Source organism: Labrus mixtus, chromosome 11 (genome assembly GCF_963584025.1).
Source record: "Labrus mixtus chromosome 11, fLabMix1.1, whole genome shotgun sequence".
In the NCBI taxonomy this organism is placed as follows: domain Eukaryota; kingdom Metazoa; phylum Chordata; class Actinopteri; order Labriformes; family Labridae; genus Labrus; species Labrus mixtus.
In genome coordinates, this window is record NC_083622.1 from 2,105,094 (window position 1) to 2,125,534 (window position 20,441).

At 42.1% G+C, this 20,441-nt stretch overlaps 1 protein-coding gene across 2 annotated transcripts in view; it reads right to left on the minus strand.

Annotated features, from left to right (window-relative positions):
• hace1 (HECT domain and ankyrin repeat containing E3 ubiquitin protein ligase 1) overlaps positions 1 to 20,441 on the minus strand; it is a 35,892-nt gene that overhangs the window by 13,185 nt on the left and 2,266 nt on the right. Inside the window, exons 4-18 of one of the 2 annotated variants that reach the window (XM_061049526.1) lie at positions 19,660 to 19,764; positions 18,667 to 18,742; positions 18,433 to 18,564; positions 17,188 to 17,270; positions 15,303 to 15,399; positions 14,932 to 15,033; positions 13,279 to 13,385; positions 12,877 to 13,027; positions 10,791 to 10,865; positions 7,165 to 7,481; positions 5,263 to 5,331; positions 4,988 to 5,075; positions 2,787 to 2,898; positions 308 to 405; positions 132 to 219 (exon numbers count right to left, since the gene is read on the minus strand). In XM_061049526.1, the coding sequence (XP_060905509.1) occupies positions 132 to 219; positions 308 to 405; positions 2,787 to 2,898; positions 4,988 to 5,075; positions 5,263 to 5,331; positions 7,165 to 7,481; positions 10,791 to 10,865; positions 12,877 to 13,027; positions 13,279 to 13,385; positions 14,932 to 15,033; positions 15,303 to 15,399; positions 17,188 to 17,270; positions 18,433 to 18,564; positions 18,667 to 18,742; positions 19,660 to 19,764 (1,700 nt within the window). The remainder of the gene's footprint in view (positions 1 to 131; positions 220 to 307; positions 406 to 2,786; positions 2,899 to 4,987; positions 5,076 to 5,262; positions 5,332 to 7,164; positions 7,482 to 10,790; positions 10,866 to 12,876; positions 13,028 to 13,278; positions 13,386 to 14,931; positions 15,034 to 15,302; positions 15,400 to 17,187; positions 17,271 to 18,432; positions 18,565 to 18,666; positions 18,743 to 19,659; positions 19,765 to 20,441) is intronic. The other variant, XM_061049527.1, reaches the window with a different exon arrangement.

Below are 20,441 nucleotides of genomic sequence, written 5' to 3' on the forward strand. Positions count from 1 at the left end.
ACACACACACACACACACACACACACACACACACACACACACACACACACACACACACACACACACACACACACACACACACACACACACACACACACACACACACACACACACAGGAGAACTTGTCGTACCGTCAGCTGACTGCGTGAACAGTCCGTAGTCTGGATTAATGATCTCATTGGACAGGATGTCGAACCACTCCCGCACCACACCCTGACCCTGAAACACAAAACAACGACGGGATCACAGCTTAGGATTAACTGTGACACTGAAGGAGCTTCATGTAATGACACAGAATACAACCCACCATGCCCTCCTCCCCGTGGAACCGGACAGCGATGCCCTGTTTGAGCTTCTCGTTGGTGGACTTTGAAACCATCTCACAGCTGCTACTGAAGATAGAGTCTGGAAGAGAAACAGGAACATATATCCTTAGTATCACTCTCCTGAAGGATCCTTCGCTTGTTGTTACAGTTGCTCATGTTAATATTAGGATGATCAGGACGTTTCCATACTTAGCTGTTAATGCTAACACTACACAGACTTTTATCATTATTACTGACATTGTAGCTATAAATCTATATTAGGCCCCGTGTCCACCTAGCGTTTTTTTTTGTCAGCGCCAGCGTCTTTTTCCACTTGTTTTTTTTATTAGATGCAATAGAGTGACAAACTGGTGACATACACATAACAAATGAGGCACAAAAAAAACCAAACAGACAAGGTCAGGACAACAACTCCAAAACACAGTAAAAAAAATAAAAAATAAAGACAGCAAAATACTAAGACAATGGACACGTTTCACTTGTTTTCAATGGGTAGAGAACATCCACAGCAGAAAGCAACCGTCTGGATGAAAAGCCTAGCGCTCTGCCGTTTTTATGCGGCTGCTCTGAGCGCTCAAGTTGAAAATCTTTAAATTTTTCAGAAAGGCGCTGTTGACGTCACGGGTGCTCTTTTCCAAATATATTATATTCCCTGTAGTTTAGCCTCCTACGGATCGTGTCTTGTACCGACATCCTCTTTGCTCCGTGTCTGCTCGGGAAATAAACGATCTCTTGTAAACAAACTGTTGTCATAGAGACAGGACGGACTTGCAGCGCTTTCCTTCTCAGTGCACAAACACTTCATGTAAATACCCTCGAGCGCACAGACAACGCTTTTCTGCCCGGAAAAAACGCCAGGTGGACAGGTTGCTCTGTTAGTGTCTCTCCCTCTCATCTCAGAGTCTCAGCTGTTCATCATGAGTCTGGTTCTGCTCCAGGTTTCTGCCTCTTAAAGGAAGTTTGTTCTTGTAACTTTGCTAATTGTTGCTCAGTGCTCGGGATGGATTAATGTTCAGGGATCCTTTCTGTTATGTTGTTACACTCTTAGAATAACAATCAGGGACAAAAACAAGAACTTTGAGTTGGGTTAACGTTACAGACTTTCCCCCCCTGCTGCTGGTAGAAGTGTTTTGTTTTGTTTTAATTAATGTTTTGTGAAAGAGGGGCAGATATTATAAGATTAGTCTTCTTTCTGCTCCTTTTCATTCAAAATTGGAGATTTTATGTTTGTTTGAATGAAATTTACGAATAAATAAATAAAATAAAACAAGTCTTCAAATGGAGCAAGGCCAAAACTTTTTGTACCGATTAGTCATGTAAAAATTTTTATAAACTTTATTAATCCCACAAGGGGGAATTACTTTTACACTCTGTTGTTGCACAAACAGGATCCTGTGGACATGCACTAAAGGAGAGATGTCAGAGTGAGGGGGGGGGGGGGGGGGGGGGGGGGGGCTGCACATGAAGGAGTACCCGAGCTGTTTGGGGTTCTGTGCCTTGCTCAAGTGCACCTCAGCAGTGCTCAGGAAGGCACCAGTGTTAATCTTCACACCATTCTCTAATTTAGTCATAGTCTCCTGACGAAAATGTTCTTTATATTTAGTCAGATATTATTCATTTGTTATTGATTTAATTTAGTCAATTAGTCACTGACTAAAATTGCTCATCATTTTAGTCGACGAAATGAGACGCAAGCTTTTTATTTTTATTATCAGAAGCTCCAGGGGGGCGGGCCTTGACGGACCTGCAGGCGAGAGGCTCCAGACTCCATTGTTACACACACACACACACACACACACACACACACACACACACACACACACACACACACACACACACACACACACACACACACACACACACACACACACACACACACACACACACACACACACACACACACACACACACACACACACACACCTTTGATGAAGTCTGCTATGGTTTACAATGATTTTAGAACAGCTGAGGGGGTTTAACACTTCTTTATCAAGTGATAATAGTCACTTGTAATGTAGTTTTTGTTTTGTCACATTTTCATCAATTAGACGATGAAGTAATATTATTTATCAAATCGAGTTTCATCTCGTCATCGTCTTAGTTGACTAACGAATATTTTCGTCATTTATTTCATTGACGAGATTAACACTGCCCGGCACCTCTCCAGCTACCAGACCAATTCCAGACTTGGCCTGCACAGGGACTTGAACCGGCAACCCTCCAATTCCCAACCCTCCTCCCTACAGACTGAGCTTCTGCCTCCCTAAGTATACAAAACTAAGGTTTTAAATACTTTATTTCCACTCCACTCTTTAAGAAGCAGCTTGGATTTGAAGCTTTCAGAGAGGATCACAACATCTGGCTGTAAAGTACATGTGTGACCGGACTCTGACATCGTGTTCTCTCCACACATGATGAGCAGTACGAGCGTTGAGCGGTGCTGCCCGACATGTTGTGTACCTCTGTGGATGAGCAGGATGTCGTTCTCGTTGACCGGACGGTGAACCATGTCGGAGTCGGGCTGGCCGGCCAGCAGATGCTCGTAGAACCACTCACAGCGATCCTTGAAGGGCTGAGGAGGTAAAAAAAAACAAAAAAACACAAGAACTTCATCCCACACTGCGCAGCACTTTCCCTGCACTAATTACCACTTCGCTTGTGCTTTCAACTCCTCACACTCTGAGTTTTTTTTTCAGTTTCAACAGACGGCTTTGGAAAGCTTTCAGAGCAGAATCCCTCGTCTGTAACAGCGAGCTGAGGCATGGGGTCTATTTGCATAATATATGCCTTTGTTCTGCGCGCGTTGGAGGTAGAGTGAAGGATGAACGTGGAAGAGAGAGAGAACCGCTTCCCCCTCCTCCTCCTCCTCCCTCCCCCGGGGGGCTGCGGGCGTACAGAGAGACGAATCAGCAGAAGGAATCAAATTCACAGGTTAAAGTCTGTAATTAAAACACGGGCCTTCTCCCAGGCGAGCCATAATCCACGAGGTAACGAGGCTCGAACGCCGCAGCTCCAATGTGAAGAGCGACGAGTGAGAGCGAGAGAGACGGGTCGCGCAACGCACGAGCCGCACTTAAAATTTATGAAGCCGTGTAAATGGAACTTAAGACAAGTGTTATCGCCGTTGGTTGTAACTTTGTTAAATGATCCCGAGGAGAAAGACGGAGGACTTTCAAAGTCGTTTCCATAAAAGTCCACAAACATAAAGAAACACGGACGACTGTGAAGGAGCCGTCAGAGCAGAGGACGAGGAGGCAGGTAACGACTTCAGGAGGAGGAGGAGGAGTGCAGGGTCGGTTTCACTATGGGAGCTGAAATATGCAGGAAGTGACTCGGGATACGCTTAGAGAGGGAAAAAAAGAGTGAGAATATTTAACTAGAATTATCACCTTGTGGTTTAAATGCTCAGCCAAAAAAACAGTTTCCGTTTTCATGCTTTGGTTTTCCCACAGAGTCTCAGTTTGACTGTGTTACCAAAATATTAAACTTCAATACGATTCAAGTCAAAATCAACGATATCAGTTCTTGATTTGAAGGAAAATAGAAACCCTGGGAACCCGATAGAGGTGGTAAAAATCTATTTATGTAAAAATCGATATTCTTATCTTCTGAGAGTTTAAATAGATTCATAACAACTTTTTTTTTTAGCTAATGAGTCACTCTCTGCTAATTGCTAAGGCTAGCTCTTTAACTCAGTAGAATACCAAATGGAGCAGCAATAAATTCAGCCAGTCTCACAGACGACTGGAGTAGATCCTGAAGTATGGACTGATTCAAAAATAAACTTTGAATCATGAATCGTTTTGAATCAAAAATAGATTCTCAATCGAATGGTGACCCAAAGAATCAGAATCAAATCTACTTGTCAGTCGTCCAAAGATTCCCAGCTCTAGTACCCGATATTGAATAATTTCTTATTTTTCTTTACCATAAGTTGAAGGCACACTCCTGCACTCTTACTAAATTGCACATAATTGTTTGCAACATATTTGTGCAATCTAGTCACAGCTCTCTCTTTCACTCAAACGAGCTTTGGGTTAAAAGATGACTGTGAAGTTTGCAGACTGCACTGATGCCAAAAGGCGAGTTAATCATTTCAGAATGTCCATCTGTGGCACAATCATTTAGGTTGACTAGCCGCACTGCAGGGTCCATCATTTAGACTTATAGAGTTGAATGTTAGGATTTGAAATGGGAGAGATATCTATCTAGGATCGATGGTGCACACTGAGCTGAGGGAGTAAGAGAGGTTTGGGGAATCTTTGAAAACATGTGGTATCAAAAAAAAATCAAAGAATCAACAATTTTGAGCTCTTGACTGTTTTATCTGACTGAATACATAACCCCAAAATCAAACCAGAGACTGTCCACTAATCGATCACAGACGGCTCTGTTCTCTCAGACTGAAACAGTTTTGATTTTTAGCGCAGATGTTGCATTCAATGAACTGCAAATGGACATGAAGATTTAGTAAACTTTGGTCTTCAGCCATGAGTTTTCTAATCAGTCCATCCTTGAGTCAGATTGTGCAAAATGTAAAATTATGATCTCACAGCGTTTCTGAAATACTGAAGATGTTATACAAAGACGTTATGGAGCAAACCACGAGCTTGATTAAGTTTCCACATCAGGTGGAAATTAAACATTTCCTCGTGTCTTACCTGTCCCTTTATGATATGCATGAAGCGTGACATCAGCTCAGGACACTCCAGCAGGAAGTGGAAGTGGTTAAAGATGATCTTTGGATTCCTGAAACGGAGAAAGGCAGAGAGGTTAAAAAAGAGAAACTAGACAGGCGGAAGGGAGAGAGAACAAAGAGGTTAGAAGTGGAAACAAACTAAGTGGAGGGAAGTTTGTGGATCAATAGTGAGCGTCTCTGGGGCTCGGTGTGTGTGTGAGGAGGCTGAAGGATGGGCGCCGAGCCACGCTGACTCACCTGGTTACAAAACACTTCAGCACCTCGTCGTGATTGCAGACGAACTCGATGAAACGAGGGGACGTCATTCTGAGGGGAGAGAGAGGAGGAGCGAGTGAGAAGGAGAAGAGACGGACAACAGTGACAACATCTTCACTTCTTTAATCGTTCCTTTCGATCTGAAGGAGTCTCTCTGATTGGCTGTTGGGAGGTTTCATTTCTCTCCAGCTCTCCTCTCAGGTTCAGGAAAGCCCCTTGAGCATGCCGCTGTAGCCTCCATGCTTTCACCCATTAGTGCGGTTTCTCCTTATTTGTCTCCTCCTCCTCTTCTTTTCTTTTTTCCACTAAAAGACCAAGAGCTGACAACGCCAGCGCCATTTTCTACTTTTTATCAGACATTATTCTCCATTAGTAGACGACCTATAATACGAGTGGTGACCGACAGCGGTGTGAAAATGGTCTTCTCGCATCATGACAACGGACTACCGCCCCCTGCTGGCATGGAGAGTTATTTCCTCTCACACACGTGCAGAACGAACGTGGTGGTTGGCCGTCGGCTGGAGTCTTTGCGGTGTGTTCAAGTGCAACTTTTTGGCCAAGACAAAAGCTCGGCCTTCGTCTCCACTAGTTCTTTGCCGTCTGCTTGTTGTGTCAAAAAAACAGCTCTAAAGATCTAAATGTGAATCATTAAGGACCTGAAGAGGGAGGGAGAGATAAACATAGGAGGAAGACGAGGCTCACAGTGGAAGACTTAGGAAAACAGAAAGACGAGTAAAAAGTGATATTATTGATGCAGCACATCGATGTAGAGAGTCTCTAAAGAAGTAGGTTTTTTATCTCTAATTGTTTCTCCTCTTGAGGGAACAGCAGCCTCAGCTGATCAAAGAGTGGTAGTCTCTCTGTCAACACAGGATTCAAATCAGTTTCTTCCCATCGAGTAGGTTTAACAGAAAAGACACCGTCAGTCAACACGGCAACACCTGGGGGGGTCGCACTATGAAGTCAGGATGGTATCCAGGTATGGAGGTGAGTTCACGGTTAACTCTGGTGTTTCTGTACGAGGAAGGAGGTTCACTTCTCACTGTTTAGCTTTTCAAAGTCTATGTTCTTATGTCTGCTGTCTAACTTCAATCATAACATAAGAAGCTGTCACATCTTTAAGGGCTGTTCCTTATTTTACAATCTGAGCCCCGGGGGTCTGGATTAGCCCTGAACGCGGGGTCCGATATTTACTTTTTGACTCGCTGGTCGAGGCTGCAGCCAGATGAAAAAAATCCACCAGACAAGCATATCATTCACCCCCCAAAATAATAAACTATGCTTTTGTGTCAAATGCACATTTTTCAGTTATGATTCTGATACATTGGAAACACTTTGGTAATGAAATGTTGCCGATGCATTTGTGCAATCTAGACAGTTTGCAGAAATCTGCTTAAAATAACTACTTAAGACCATGGTGGGGAATTGTTTGAGAACACAATTGACAAAGGTTCAGATGCACCAAAACTTTGTGATTTTTCTAATTAATTGGTGATACTTAACAGGAGTAGTGTGCAGGATTTCCTTCTTTTCAAGTAATCGTTTGTCAACCTTATGAGATAGCTGGATGTGCTAACACCTCCTTAAAAAACAAGGTATTTAAAAACAAGAAAGTGGGGGTGCCGGTAGCCTACTGGTTAGCGCACACGCCCCATGTAAGGAGGCTGTAGTGCTTCACCAGGGTGGCCCGGGTTCGAGTCCGACCTGTTCCTTCTCTCTGCCTGATTCCTGACTCTACCCACTCTTCTGTCTCTCTAATAAACGCCTAAAAAGCCCCAAAATAAACCTTGAAAAACTAAAAACAACACAAGAAAACACCCAATTATAGTTTGCCAACTACTTCTATTTTTGTTGCCGTGGTAACCAAACAGTATGAGATCTGACCCTTGTGGCATCTGGCAGGAGCAGCACATGTAGAAGGCCTGGATCACCGCACTGAGACGATTGGCCGTCATGGAGATCACGTCCTCCCCGTCGGGGTACACCTCTGTTTCCATGACGATCTGAGGGTCCAGCAGGGACGGGAGCTTCGGCGCCGAGGCCGAGGCCGAGGCCGAGGGGTCGGCCTCCCGCTGTTTGAGGAGCAGGGAGGCGATCTCGCTGCTGGAGGAGGAGGAGGACGGGTTCTTCCTGTTCCTGTCCAGCTCTGTGGAGATGAGCACCAGCCACTCGTCCAGGGAGTGCCACAGCAGCTCCAGCGGCTGCAGAGAGACGGAGAGCGGGGGGGAGAGGAAGGGTGGAATTCAAAACAAAAACGAAGAGAGAGAGAGAGAGAGAGAGAGAGAGAGAGAGAGAGAGAGAGAGAGAGAGAGAGAGAGAGAGAGAGAGAGAGAGGCTTAACAAGAGAGAAGTGACCGAGCAGGTTTAACATTGAATCCAGTTTAGACCATTTCAAAATAAAACGTGAAAACAAAGTGAAGAATTCACTTCAATTTGAAGGTCAAATTCAGAGAATACGATCGAGATTTCTTGGCTTCAGTCAGATTTCAGTATGAACATGTGCAGAATGTGTTATCTGTGGAGTATGTGATGGTTTGTTAACATGTTTGATTTACATTTTTTTATAAATAAATACCGTGGAGACGCTCGTATGTGTGCAACGTTCAAATTCCTCCACTGTGACAAAACAAGCATGTTGTAGCAAATAATACGGTATATTACAGTATATCATCTCTTATCATATCGTATCATGTAGAATTGTATTGTGTCGTATCAGATCAAACTGTGAAGGATTGCATCTTGTTGTTTGAATCAGTGTTTTATAATAATAATAATAATAATACATTTATCTGTGTAGCACTTTTGAAAACACGATTTTACAAAGTGCTTTGACCTACGTGCAGAGACATACAACAGAATCAAAGATAAAAACACAAAGTACAACAAAATAACTCTTAGCACTAAAGAATCGAGACCGAGACCCGACCAACATAAAAACCCCAAAACATCATCAGAGCAACGCAGAAAGCAAGCTACAGACTTTAAGACCAGGAGGACCAAAAGTGTGAGAAGATATGAGTAATCAAAAGAGATGAAAACAACAGGAAGTACAACAATAAGAGGAGATGAAAACAACAGGAAGTACAACAATAAGAGGAGATGAAACATTATAGAGGGGAAAAAGCTATAAAATAAGATAATAGACAAATGAAGCATTAAATGAATAAGCAGTAAAAACATAAAAACAGTGAAATGAACACAAACAATAGAAGCAGTGAAAACAGAGAATAGAAAATAAAAGCCCAAAGAGCAGTGAAAGAGAAATGAAGGTTATGAGGGAATAAAAAGAAATCAGAAGGGCTGAAATGTAAAGAGAAAATAACGGGAAATTAAAAATGACGACGTTGCATTAAAAGGAGTCTTTAAATCTCACGCATCAGTTAAATATCAATCTTAACGTATTTATTTTGTCCTTTTGTACAATTTGATGTTTCAGATTTAATTTAACTAGAAGATTTGTTTTTTAAATCACATATAATCTCTGACTTGATCATTGCGATTTATCAGATTTTGAACTGCATGTGTGAAATTCCATTATTATGCATTTTAAAACATTTTTGAACTTTTGTACTGTCTTTAGACTGAGGGTCTTACTTCTTGTTTGAATAGAACCCTGCTTTTATTTTGAAATTAAGGAACTTCCGGTTGATCAAAGGTTATCACATTAAATCAACAACGGGAAAAAGGAACTCATTACGAAAACTTGATGAAAACAGCAAAAGAGGAAAGTTAAAAAGTCAAATGTTTGATTTCAATTTCAAAATAAAAGCCTAATAACATTTTTAAATGCAAAATAATGGAATCTCAAACATGCGACTAAAAATGTGATTAATCACGATTAACTACTAAAATACAGCGATTAATGACCCTTATTGTAATGTATCGTTACGTGTAACGTTTGTTATCTCAGTGTATGATATCGTATCATATGGTAATGACTCTGCTGTATCATATGGTATTATTTTGTTTCAAACAGCCCAGATGTTTGCTTAAACAGGATTTATTAATCTAAATTTTTATTATTTCCTTCCTTGCTTTTCTTTCTATTTTGCTTATAACATTCATGTGTTTGTTTTTTGATTTTAGTAGAATTTGAGATTTCCAGATACATTTCACTTCCTTGTCTTTAGACTGAAGGTAAGTAGAATACTGTTTGCACAGCTTGTAACAGTGAAAAATATAATTTGACTTGAAACAGAAGCTAGAGAGAGAAGGCTTTGATGAAAATGCGGGCCTTATGTCTCTTTGCAAAGATTGTTTTTTAATAATTAGACTTGCTGAGGCCACTTCTCAGCTTATTTATTCCCCCTCATTAGTTTAGTTTCTCAATCTTTAGTTTCATGTTTCCTTCAATACTGAAGGATGTTCATTTAGTAAAGTAGTGTCACATTAGAGTCACCTAGACCATAAAACAGTGGAGGATTTAGAGTGGGGTTAAATTAAAGGTCACATATCCTCCTCCTCTTCAATCAGTTTAAATAAGTCTCAGAGCTCCTCAAAACATGTGTGTGAAGTTTCTTGTTCTAAATCCACTCTGATCCTGTATTTGATCATGTCTATAAACCCCTCTATTTCAGCCCTGCTCAGAACAGGCTGTTTCTGTGTCTGTACCTTTAAATATGTAAATGAGCTGTGTCTGACCACGCCCACTCTCTGGAAGGACATGGGTGTACTCGGTGCTTTCTCGCTCCATGTCCTATTGTTTACAGTGAGAAGGCAGACTCAGAGGGCAGAACAAACACCTAGATGTGGGAGTGTCACCCACCTGGGGGAGGGGCTACTGCCCTTTGTGATGTCATGAAGGGAAAATCTCCAAACGGCCTGTTTGAGCACACATTTTCTGAAAAGTGGAGCAGGGAAAAGACAGAGAGGATGGACTTTTCTCATCATTGGGGGGTTTGTAGACCAACTAGAGACACATATTAGAGTTAGAGGAACATGGTGACGTGGATTTTAGATATGTGACCTTTAAAGGGAAACTTAAATCAAAACAGGAGCAATTTGCTGTAACATGTTGCCATAGATAACAACATCTTTAAACAGTAGGTAACATTTTAACAGAACTGTTTAGATCCAAGTCCATCTAAAGGGCCCCCAGTATTGATTAATTAGAAGAAGTTGAAATAAATGTAAAGGAAAGATTGCAGAGGGGCTCCAGAGATCATATTACCCAAATCCCAACATGTCCATGAACAGACGGGTGACAAATTAAAGGAAAAAACAACATGAACTACTTTAGTGTTCCTCAGCACTGATTCTACTCGTCTCTGGACTCCAGCTGAGGGATAGACACACAAATAGAAAATTTACACTCCCTCAATTTGGTGTTTTAAATGTTGGAGGTGGAGAGCGCTCTCTTTTACAAATTCTCTCATCGGTGTTCTGCTGTGTTGAGATCTTAACACGACCTCCAGATCCCCTCACTTTGATTTGTCACCCGTCTGTACTTTACATACAGAAGTAGTTTTTTTTTGATTCACTGCAAATCTTAAAAATGTCTATAAGCTCACATCTAGGAAGGCAGAACCTGCCCAGGGACAGTCGTCTTTTTGGACCATCTTAACCTCCTTCTGTGACACACACATCTGCAACCAACGGAATCACAACCAGTTATCTCACTGCAGGGAATCATGCATACAGGCTGATACGTCTTCATGTGCAAACTGTTCTTATCAAACATCTCAGGATAAAGCATCAAGTATTTTTTAAACTCTAGAAGCGTAGGCCTCCGACAGCTGAGATTTTTTTGTCTTTAGCGTTGTTGTGTTGTTCATTCGTTGAAGGCGTCACCGTGCTAAATCACGACATCAAGACAGAAATAATAACGCAGTCATCCACACTTTGGTCATAGGATGTTGTGTTTTTAATGATTCTGTTGAAAAGTTTGGTAACACTTTAAATGAAGGTCACAATATTCACCACTAACAAGTTTGTTAGCATGCTAATTAGCTACATAGATTTGTCCGTTCCCTCAGAATTTTATTTCATTTCATATTTGATTTATTTGCTCATTTAATAATTTGTGCCACAGAGGCTATCTCGGTATAAATATCACCGTATGAATACTTTTAATGCAGTTCTGAAAACCACTCGTACTTTAAATTAATCTCCTTAAAGGCAGCATGTTACACATAAAGACATCAGAAATCAAGTACACACTGAAAATATCGCTCTGAGTCATGACTGTCTACAATGAATGTGACGCGCGAGTAAAGCATATGAAGTGATGTTAAGAGCAGCAGCATGAAACCAAAACAAACTGCTTTTTGGCCACACCTCCAACACCTCTCCACTCGCCTTCACAGGAAGGAGTTATCGAATTGGAGCGCACGATGATTAAGAACTAAGCGCAATCGTCAGACAAAATTGTCCTTTGCTCGAGCTGCGATCACCTGTGTCCTGCTTTGTTGTGTTAGCATGCTAATGTTAGCGCTCTTTAGTTAGCTCGTAGCTTCACATTGTTGTGTTAGCATGCTAATGTTAGCGCTCTTTAGTTAGCTCGTAGCTTCACATTGTTGTGTTAGCATGCTAATGTTAGCGCTCTTTAGTTAGCTCATAGCTTCACATTGTTGTGTTAGCATGCTAATGTTAGCGCTCTTTAGTTAGCTCGTAGCTTCACATTGTTGTGTTAGCATGCTAATGTTAGCGCTCTTTAGTTAGCTCGTAGCTTCACATTGTTGTGTTAGCATGCTAATGTTAGCGCTCTTTAGTTAGCTCGTAGCTTCACATTTCATGTAAACTGACACAGAATGAGCGTGATCTAAAAACTCTTACTAACATCCAAATAATCAGTGAGTATGTTCTTCTTCTTCTCTCTAGTTCTTGACTAAAACAGCTTTTATACACAAGGGGAGGAGCCGGCCGTCCCGTCCATGTAAACACGGCTCTGACAACAACACAGCCAGCGGGACTCGAGCTTCTCCCTCATTGTAGACAGTCATGACTCAGAGACACATTTACACAGGACAGACTTTATGATTTATTTATGATTAAAATGATGCACATTCTTCCTTTAAAGTTATAAATTGTTCAGCACTGTCGGTATAAATGAATATCATAAACGTTGAGAGGAAACAAAGCGGTCTAATAAAATACATCACAGTAAGAAAAGCAGATTAGTGATTTTAAAGTTTTATTGTTGATTATGAGTTTTGATTCAGTTTATAAAATAAATATTGGTTCACTGTTGTTTGAGGATTTTATGTTTTGTGACACTTGGTTGATTTTTAAAGGCGCAGTATCCATTAACAATCAGGATTTTACAGTTTTACTGACATAAGCAGATTTTAATTCCTTTACATGCAGCGTACAGGAAGTACAAGACGTGCTGTGATGTCACTGAGAGCGCCATCGTTATAAAAACAGATCCTGCTCTTCTGAGGGATTCAAAAAGTCGACGTCGACTCAGATTTAACGGATATGATTTCATGTTTCTCAAAGATCAAATCAAAGTTTTACACATGGTTTTGGTTTGAGAAATGGAATTAGGGTGTGAATGACGACTTCACAAATTTACAAACAGCACAAAAACATCCCTACCTCTAAAGCAGCGTCCTCAGAGCTTCATAAAACGCCTTCAGGTGTTTATATACTGACCTTAAAGACCTGGCTGCGAGGCGTCTTGTTGCCGTTGTAGCCCATGTCGTTGCCGTTGCTCGGGGACGACGGCCCCAGGCGGAACACGTGGCAGAAAATGCGAACGATTCTCAGCAGACTCTTCATCTGTGCCTCGAAACTGCTGGACAGGCTGAGGAGGGACGAGGAAATTATACCTTCAACTATTTGAAAATCAGCGCTTAATGCAACAACATGAGGCAGGAATTGGAAGCTGTAGACATTTGTGATTGTTGTGTGCAGAGATTTCAGAGACAGAGGTCGGGGGGGGGGGGGGGGGGCAGCAGACAGCGGGGGGATCATTCCTGTGAGCTGCTGCAGTCAGCTTCATGTTATTAATTTTCATAAAGAAGAGAAAAAGAAAGCAGAAATGTGAAATCCTACCTGAGCAGTTTGTGTCCGTTGGTCGTGGCGACTTCAGCGAGACTGGTCAGGATCCTCTGATAGTGACCGTCGCTCTGCTGAGACACATGCTCGAAGACCTGTCTGAGCTACACACACACACATATACACACACACACACACATATACACACACACACACACACACACACACACACACACACACACACACACACACACACACACACACACACACACACACACACACACACACACACACACACACACACACACACACACACACACACACACACACACACACACACACACACACACACACACAGACACACACAGTTTTTTAAGTATTGATCGTTTCAATGCTTTTGTGCAAATTAGACAGTCTCCTCCTCTGCTCTCTGTCTGTTTGTACGATTCTATAATTTATTTATCAGACGCTCTTATCCAAAGAGTCTTACATCAGAGAGTAAGAACAACACAAGCGAGGATCCAGAGGGGAGGAGACAACGACAGGAAGTGACCAGAGGTGTACTCTGCTGCCCGTATTGTCACCAAAACCCCCTCGTACCATCACATCACCCCCATCCTACAGCGACTCCACTGGCTCCCGGTGAAGCAAAGAATCGTCTTCAAACTCCTCCTGTACACCTTCAAGGCCATCCACAACCTCGCCCCCTCCATATCTGTCTGACCTCCTTCACATCGCCACTTCAGCCCGCTCCCTAAGATCCTCCTCCTCCATCCACCTCACCGTGCCCTCTGCCCGCCTCAGCACCATGGGGGGGCGGAGCTTTCAGCTGCTCTGGAACTCTCTGCCACCTGACATTCGCAACATTGACTCTCTCCCCATCTTCAAATCCAGACTCAAAACCCATCTGTTCAAGATCTCCTCCTCACTCTAACATTTTAAACTGCAATTACACTGTCCTACATTTCATTTCTTTATTGTATGCTTTTTTTTTTTTTTATCCATCGCTGTTTTTAAAATGTTGATTGTTGTACAGTGTCCTTGCGTGTCTTGAAAGGCGCTTATAAATAAAATGTATTATTATTATTATTATTATTAGAGGTGCTGACAGGAAGTGACCAGAGGCAAAGCTTAACATCGACAGCTGCTCTTCAGAGTTCTAATCAGCATCAAAACCATTTTAAATATCATCAAGTTCATTAAGATTTAAGTGTGTAGGTGTTCATGAAATGATTTGTAAGAGACACACCTACAAGAGACATAACTTTTTGATCTTTACGAGAGAAAAAAAAAAGACTCAGCATTTAGTATTTGCCATCCTGTGAATTTTAATGGACCACAGCTGTTTCTGCATCTCTCTCGCTCGCAGCAACTTTTGGTTAAAAAATTAAGACTCAAGACACTTTAAACATTCTCAGCCTCGCAAAGTCTCACTTTGAAGACGTTCAAGCTAAAAATTTACACAAACCGTCTCCATGACGACGTTCAGACGAGATGAGAACAGCTCCTTCTATGTGATTAAATTCTTACACTTCAGTTTAAAACTTTTAATTTGAAAAACCTCCCAGTTGTTGTTGCTGCTGCTGCTTCCTGTTTTTATGTGAAGTCAGCATAATGCCTACTTACTGCAGCTTTGAGTCGCCTCACACAGAATACCAACAACAACAACACTATAATTAGGATTTAAAAAGTATCTTAGCTGGGTCGTACCATGTTCTCTTTGATGTCATCGTTCTGCGTCATCTGGATCAGACTCTGGAACAGTCTGCTGTGATGCTGGATCAGGATCTCACAGGTCTCCCCGTATCCTCCCTGAAGAGACACACACACACACACACAGACACACAGACACACAGACACACACACACACACACACACACACACACACACACACACACACACACACACACACACACACACACACACACACACACACACACACACACACACACACACACACACACACACACACACACACACACACACACACACACACACACACACACACACGGTAATCATATGTGATCAGCGTAAATGATAACTATATATCGCTATGGTAACGCGGGGGGCTGAGGGCTCACCTGCACGCAGAGATCCAGAGGAGTGATGCCGTTCTTGTCGGCGAGGTATTTGGCTCCTCGAGAGAGCAGAATCTGAGCCGTGTCTCTTTGACCGTGACTGCAGAAAAAACACAACAAAATGCAGATGAAGAGATAAAATAATAAACGTCAAATAAAAAGGCAATGATATGAAAAGCTTTATCAGGAGATCTGTGAATTAGTAACTTTGAATATGTTGATATAAAATGCTGGCAGCCATGTTGTTGTTGTTTGTGTTTCTGCAGGAAGTAAAGGAAGGGGGGATGTGAACTACGGGAGCCCAAGAGGAGAATTACGTTTCTCAGTACGTTGAGCTGTAACTCCTAATGAGTTTCTTTTTTATGGCAGTTATCTGGTAAAGCGATGAGTTACTTTTAAAAGCGGGGTTACCCAACACTGGATGCAGCATATTTCTGGAAAGATCGAGTTGTTGTTTTTGTCCCTGACGGGCTTAGACTGAACTTTACTGAAAGGATCCCGACAGAGAGAGAGAGAGAGAGAGAGACAGAGAGAGAGAGACAGAGAGAGAGAGAGAGAGACAGAGAGAGAGAGAGAGAGAGAGAGAGAGAGAGAGAGACAGAGAGACAGAGAGAGAGACAGAGAGAGAGAGAGAGAGACAGAGAGAGAGAGAGAGAGAGAGACAGAGAGACAGAGAGAGAGAGAGAGAGAGACAGAGAGAGAGAGAGAGAGAGAGAGAGAGAGACAGAGAGACAGAGAGAGAGACAGAGAGAGAGAGAGAGAGACAGAGAGAGAGAGAGAGAGACAGAGAGAGAGAGAGAGAGAGAGAGAGACAGAGACAGAGAGAGAGAGACAGAGAGAGAGAGAGAGAGAGACAGAGACAGAGAGAGAGAGAGAGAGAGACAGAGAGAGAGAGAGAGAGACAGAGAGAGACAGAGAGAGAGAGAGAGAGAGAGAGAGAGAGAGAGACAGAGAGACTGTTCTGTGGAGAGGAAGATGATTTGATCTTTTAACCAGAAACAGCTGTCCCTTCAAAGACACCATTGATAAAAAAAAACATGAATGTGACCTCACAGAACATGTGAGCTGCTTGCCTCGTGCGAGTTACATCTGTGGGTTTGATGACGTTGTTTTTGCATCAACACAATCTTTGAATAATACACAAAAACACAAACTAACTTTTAAAAAAACAAAAAAAAAAAGTAGCAAGCAGCGTGCATGTTCAGTCAGGTGAGATTGCTGTTTTTGTCAACAGTCTGGTGTTTTGAAGAGAGCGATGTAACGGCTGTTCTTTGCTGAATTTGAGCATTTTTTTTTCATTAACATAAAGTAAATCTGTGTGCTGGTGTAGCTCAGTCATCAGCCTGTTTCAGAGTGTTTTTCTCGTCAAAGTGCCGTCACTAAGCCGAGCCGTCATCATGTCTTTGTACTTTCATATTGATTCTGAGACGGTGTAATATGGGTGTCCCAGTCTGTGAATTAATTACTTATTAGTCTGTGATTCATTCCAGGTTCCTGGAGCAGGACGAGGCTGTTTTAGAAGCTCCATCGAATTTGCTCGATTTTGATTTCCACGCCCATCAAGAGTGTGATAAATAACACCTGAACCTGCTTTTAGTACAGCACCTGACCAAGAGCCCGGTCGGTTTCTTAATGCACATAGCAAATAAATAAGTTTATCTTTGGGAGCCGTAGTGTTGAGAGTCTTTGTCTGCATCATAACCAGTCTGTGAGCTCCGACCTGCTCATGTAATCTCCTCCCTCTATTTTGTTTTTAAAGTTCAAGCTCTGTAATCATCCTCTGTGAAATGTTGTCAGACAGTAAGAAATGAAAATCCAACATGGACAAAGATGACATGCGATGATGTGAGACCACATAGCAACAGTGACTCTGTAATGATGACCTCACCTGCAGGCAAAGTAAAGGGGCGTGGCTCCAGAGACGTTCGGCCGGTTGATGTCGGCGCCGCTGTCCAGAAGACACAACACCGTCTGAGGAGAAATTAAAAACACACTCACATCACATACTGGAGCATACATCCCATGACACACACTGCATATCAGACAACAACTGAAGATGATTATTTAAAGATCTAAAGAAACTCTTCAGACGTCTACAAGAGGAAATCTGATTCAGAGCAGGACTCTGATCCAGTGATCATATTTCACTGTGACAACAGGATGGGGCACGTTAACCCTCATGCATCACTATGGACATTTTTGTCCATTTGGTCAAATATTTCCTCTTCATCTGTCCATCATTTTGTCTGTTAGTGCATATGGCACACATTTTTTGTAAGAAAGTCTCTCTTGACGAATTTTGGAATGCACATTTTATTTTTTTTAACAGATCAATAGAACACTGAAACATGTTTACGACCCTCTTAAGTCACTAAGGACAAAAATGTCCAATTTACAAAAAACTGCAATAAAAATAGAACAGATTGATATTTTTTTTCTACTTTTTTCTGCGTAAATCTCTTAAACAACTTCAGCCCTGCTCAAAACTACCAAAACATTCAATCATTTTTAGGAATTTAACCCTTTAAATGCCAGTTTGATTACTTGATGTCACTGTTGTTATTTAAGAAAAAAACAAACTAAAAATTAGTTCTTTTCCATAAAACAAATATTTGGTGGCTGGAGGATTTCTTTTTAAACCAGTCTTGGATATGTCAAAGATTATCCAAAATATTGACTTTGATGCATTGTTAGTTTTTGTGTAGCATCAGATTTAAAATGTAGTTCCCTGTTTGGACATTGGAGGGCGAAAATGTCCAATTTACAAAAAACTGATATAAAAATAGAACAGATTGATATTTTTTTCTAATTTTTTCTGCATAAATCTCTTAAACAACTTCAGCCCTGCTCAAAACTACCAAATATTGAATAATTATCAGGAACCCTTTGACTTAAAAGGGTAGTAAATTAAGCTGATGCCTGAGGGTTAAGGTCACCAACATGGGGCCCTCTGTGTAGAATGATTTTCAGCCTAATTATCTTAAAAACAGAAAAGGTTTCCCTCTCCATCTTCTCGTTATTTTGCACTCTTTCCTCGTTAAAAGCTGTGAGTCCTTAGCTCCATGCTACTTCCTGCTTCCTCCACATGAAAGGTGCTTTACAAATAAAGAATATTATTTATAAATAGGCTCACTGTTTTGTGTCCGTTCTGACAGGCGACATGCAGAGCCGTCTGCCCCATGGCGTCCTCCACGTCCACGTTGGTCACGTGCTGGACCAGATCATGGAGGAGCTCCGTCCGGCCGTTCACCGCCAGCCAGTGGATCTGCAGCGCGGGTTCACACAGGGACGGTCAGTGTTACTGAAAACGATCCTTTATTTATTTATGAATAATTGAAATACAGTCAGAGGATTACAGGAAACTCACAGCAGTCAGACCCTCGTTGTTGCAGATGTTGACGTCAGCGTTATATTCCAGCAGTCTGCCCATGCACTTCTTCTGTCTGATGGAACAAAGTGTTCAGGATCAGGATCAGGATCAGGATCAGGATCAGCCGAGGTTATTACAGACTACAAGTTATCAGTGTTCTCTCTTCCTGGTTCTCCCTCCTCCCTGCACTCAGGTGTGCAGAGAGGAGGGAGATGTAGAGGAGGGGTTGGTACACACTCACACACACTCTCTCACAACACACACACACTATATCTCACACAATCACACAAACACACACACACAGTTTGTCCAGTTTGTTTGACCAGTGTGAGTGCTCTGATCTACACTTCCTCCGCTTTGAAGACGTGAGCTTCAGCACGGTACAGTTCATGCACGAGCTGGAGCGAGCAGGTACACAACGTGGACAGACTTCATGATGAAGAAATCCTGTTCTGACTAACATGACTCAACATAAGACACAAAGTCAGTACAGTAGCCGTCATGTTCTCTGTGTTGTTCTCTGATGTGCGGACGATGACTCGACCGCTTGTCCCTTTTATTCTTTTTTTTTTTAAACTTTCGAGTCTGAAAATTAAGAAGCAAGCTTCACGATCACACAAAGACCATGCATGTGTTGTATGAGGAAGTTATGTACAAGAAGTAACCGTGCTCAGGCCCGGTTAGTCCTGGAGCAGTGTGAGTGCAGGCCAGCGGGGGAATGGGGAGTTATGCTGTTTTTAAAGTTTGTCTTTCCTTCCTATCATTTCCTCTCAGGAAGGAAATGCATTGAACATGTTCGTTGGACGCCAACCCCCCCTGCAGAGCACGTCTGTGAGTGAACATGTGTTTTGTTTCCACACAAAAGTAAATGATTAAATTATCAGATAAAAGTAAAAGTTTGTTTGTTCATACATCCGGACAAAAGAGCTTGTGAACACAAAGTGAAAACCTCGGCTACAGGTAAGCAGAGTGAGTGTGTGAGGCTCGTACCCGTTCCTGGCAGCGAGGTGCAGAGGGGTGCAGCCTGAGATGTCCTGATAGTTTGGGTTAGCGCCTCTCTTCAGCAGGAGAACCAGACACTCCACAGATCCACAGCTGGGCAGAGAGAGAGAGAACACAGGAGAAACAGGAGGATGCATGTCAACTCATTCACTCACTCAACAATTCATTTTAATGTAGCATCAGGCTAACGATAGCGGGACAATGCATCTGATTTATCAGTTAAATTTATGATATAAAGGAACGATTATTTTGAAAGTTGACCCATTTTAAAACTCTCATAGTGTTACAATACTCTTCTTTCTTTTAACACTTAAACGCATCACTCTCTGGGAGTCTTTGCTGTTGAATGTGTAAACAAAGGCTGTTCCGACATGGTGCAGTTTTTTACGCCTCATCCGACACCTTTCGCTGCAGCTACAGATGAAGACATTAAAAATAACTGTGGAGAAACAGCCCGTCTTTGTGCTGAGCCTCTCTTCAGCTCTCAGTACTCATTTCATTCTGTTTGGTTGTGACAGGAGCTTTAGAGAGTGAACAGTTGGGTCAGTTTCACACCTAGGGACTCGTTTGCTTTGTCCCGTCTCAGATGAGAAGGTGATACATATTTCTATATTTCACTCGGGTCGGTTTCATGTCCACACTGCAATAATGTACCGCAGGCCGAAGCACACCCCTAGGCAGGGCTGTGGGTAAACAAATGTCATGCGTAGTAGTCGCACTTTGCATTGTGGGACGCCTCCGAGACGCTTGTTAGCTAGTTAACCTACCGA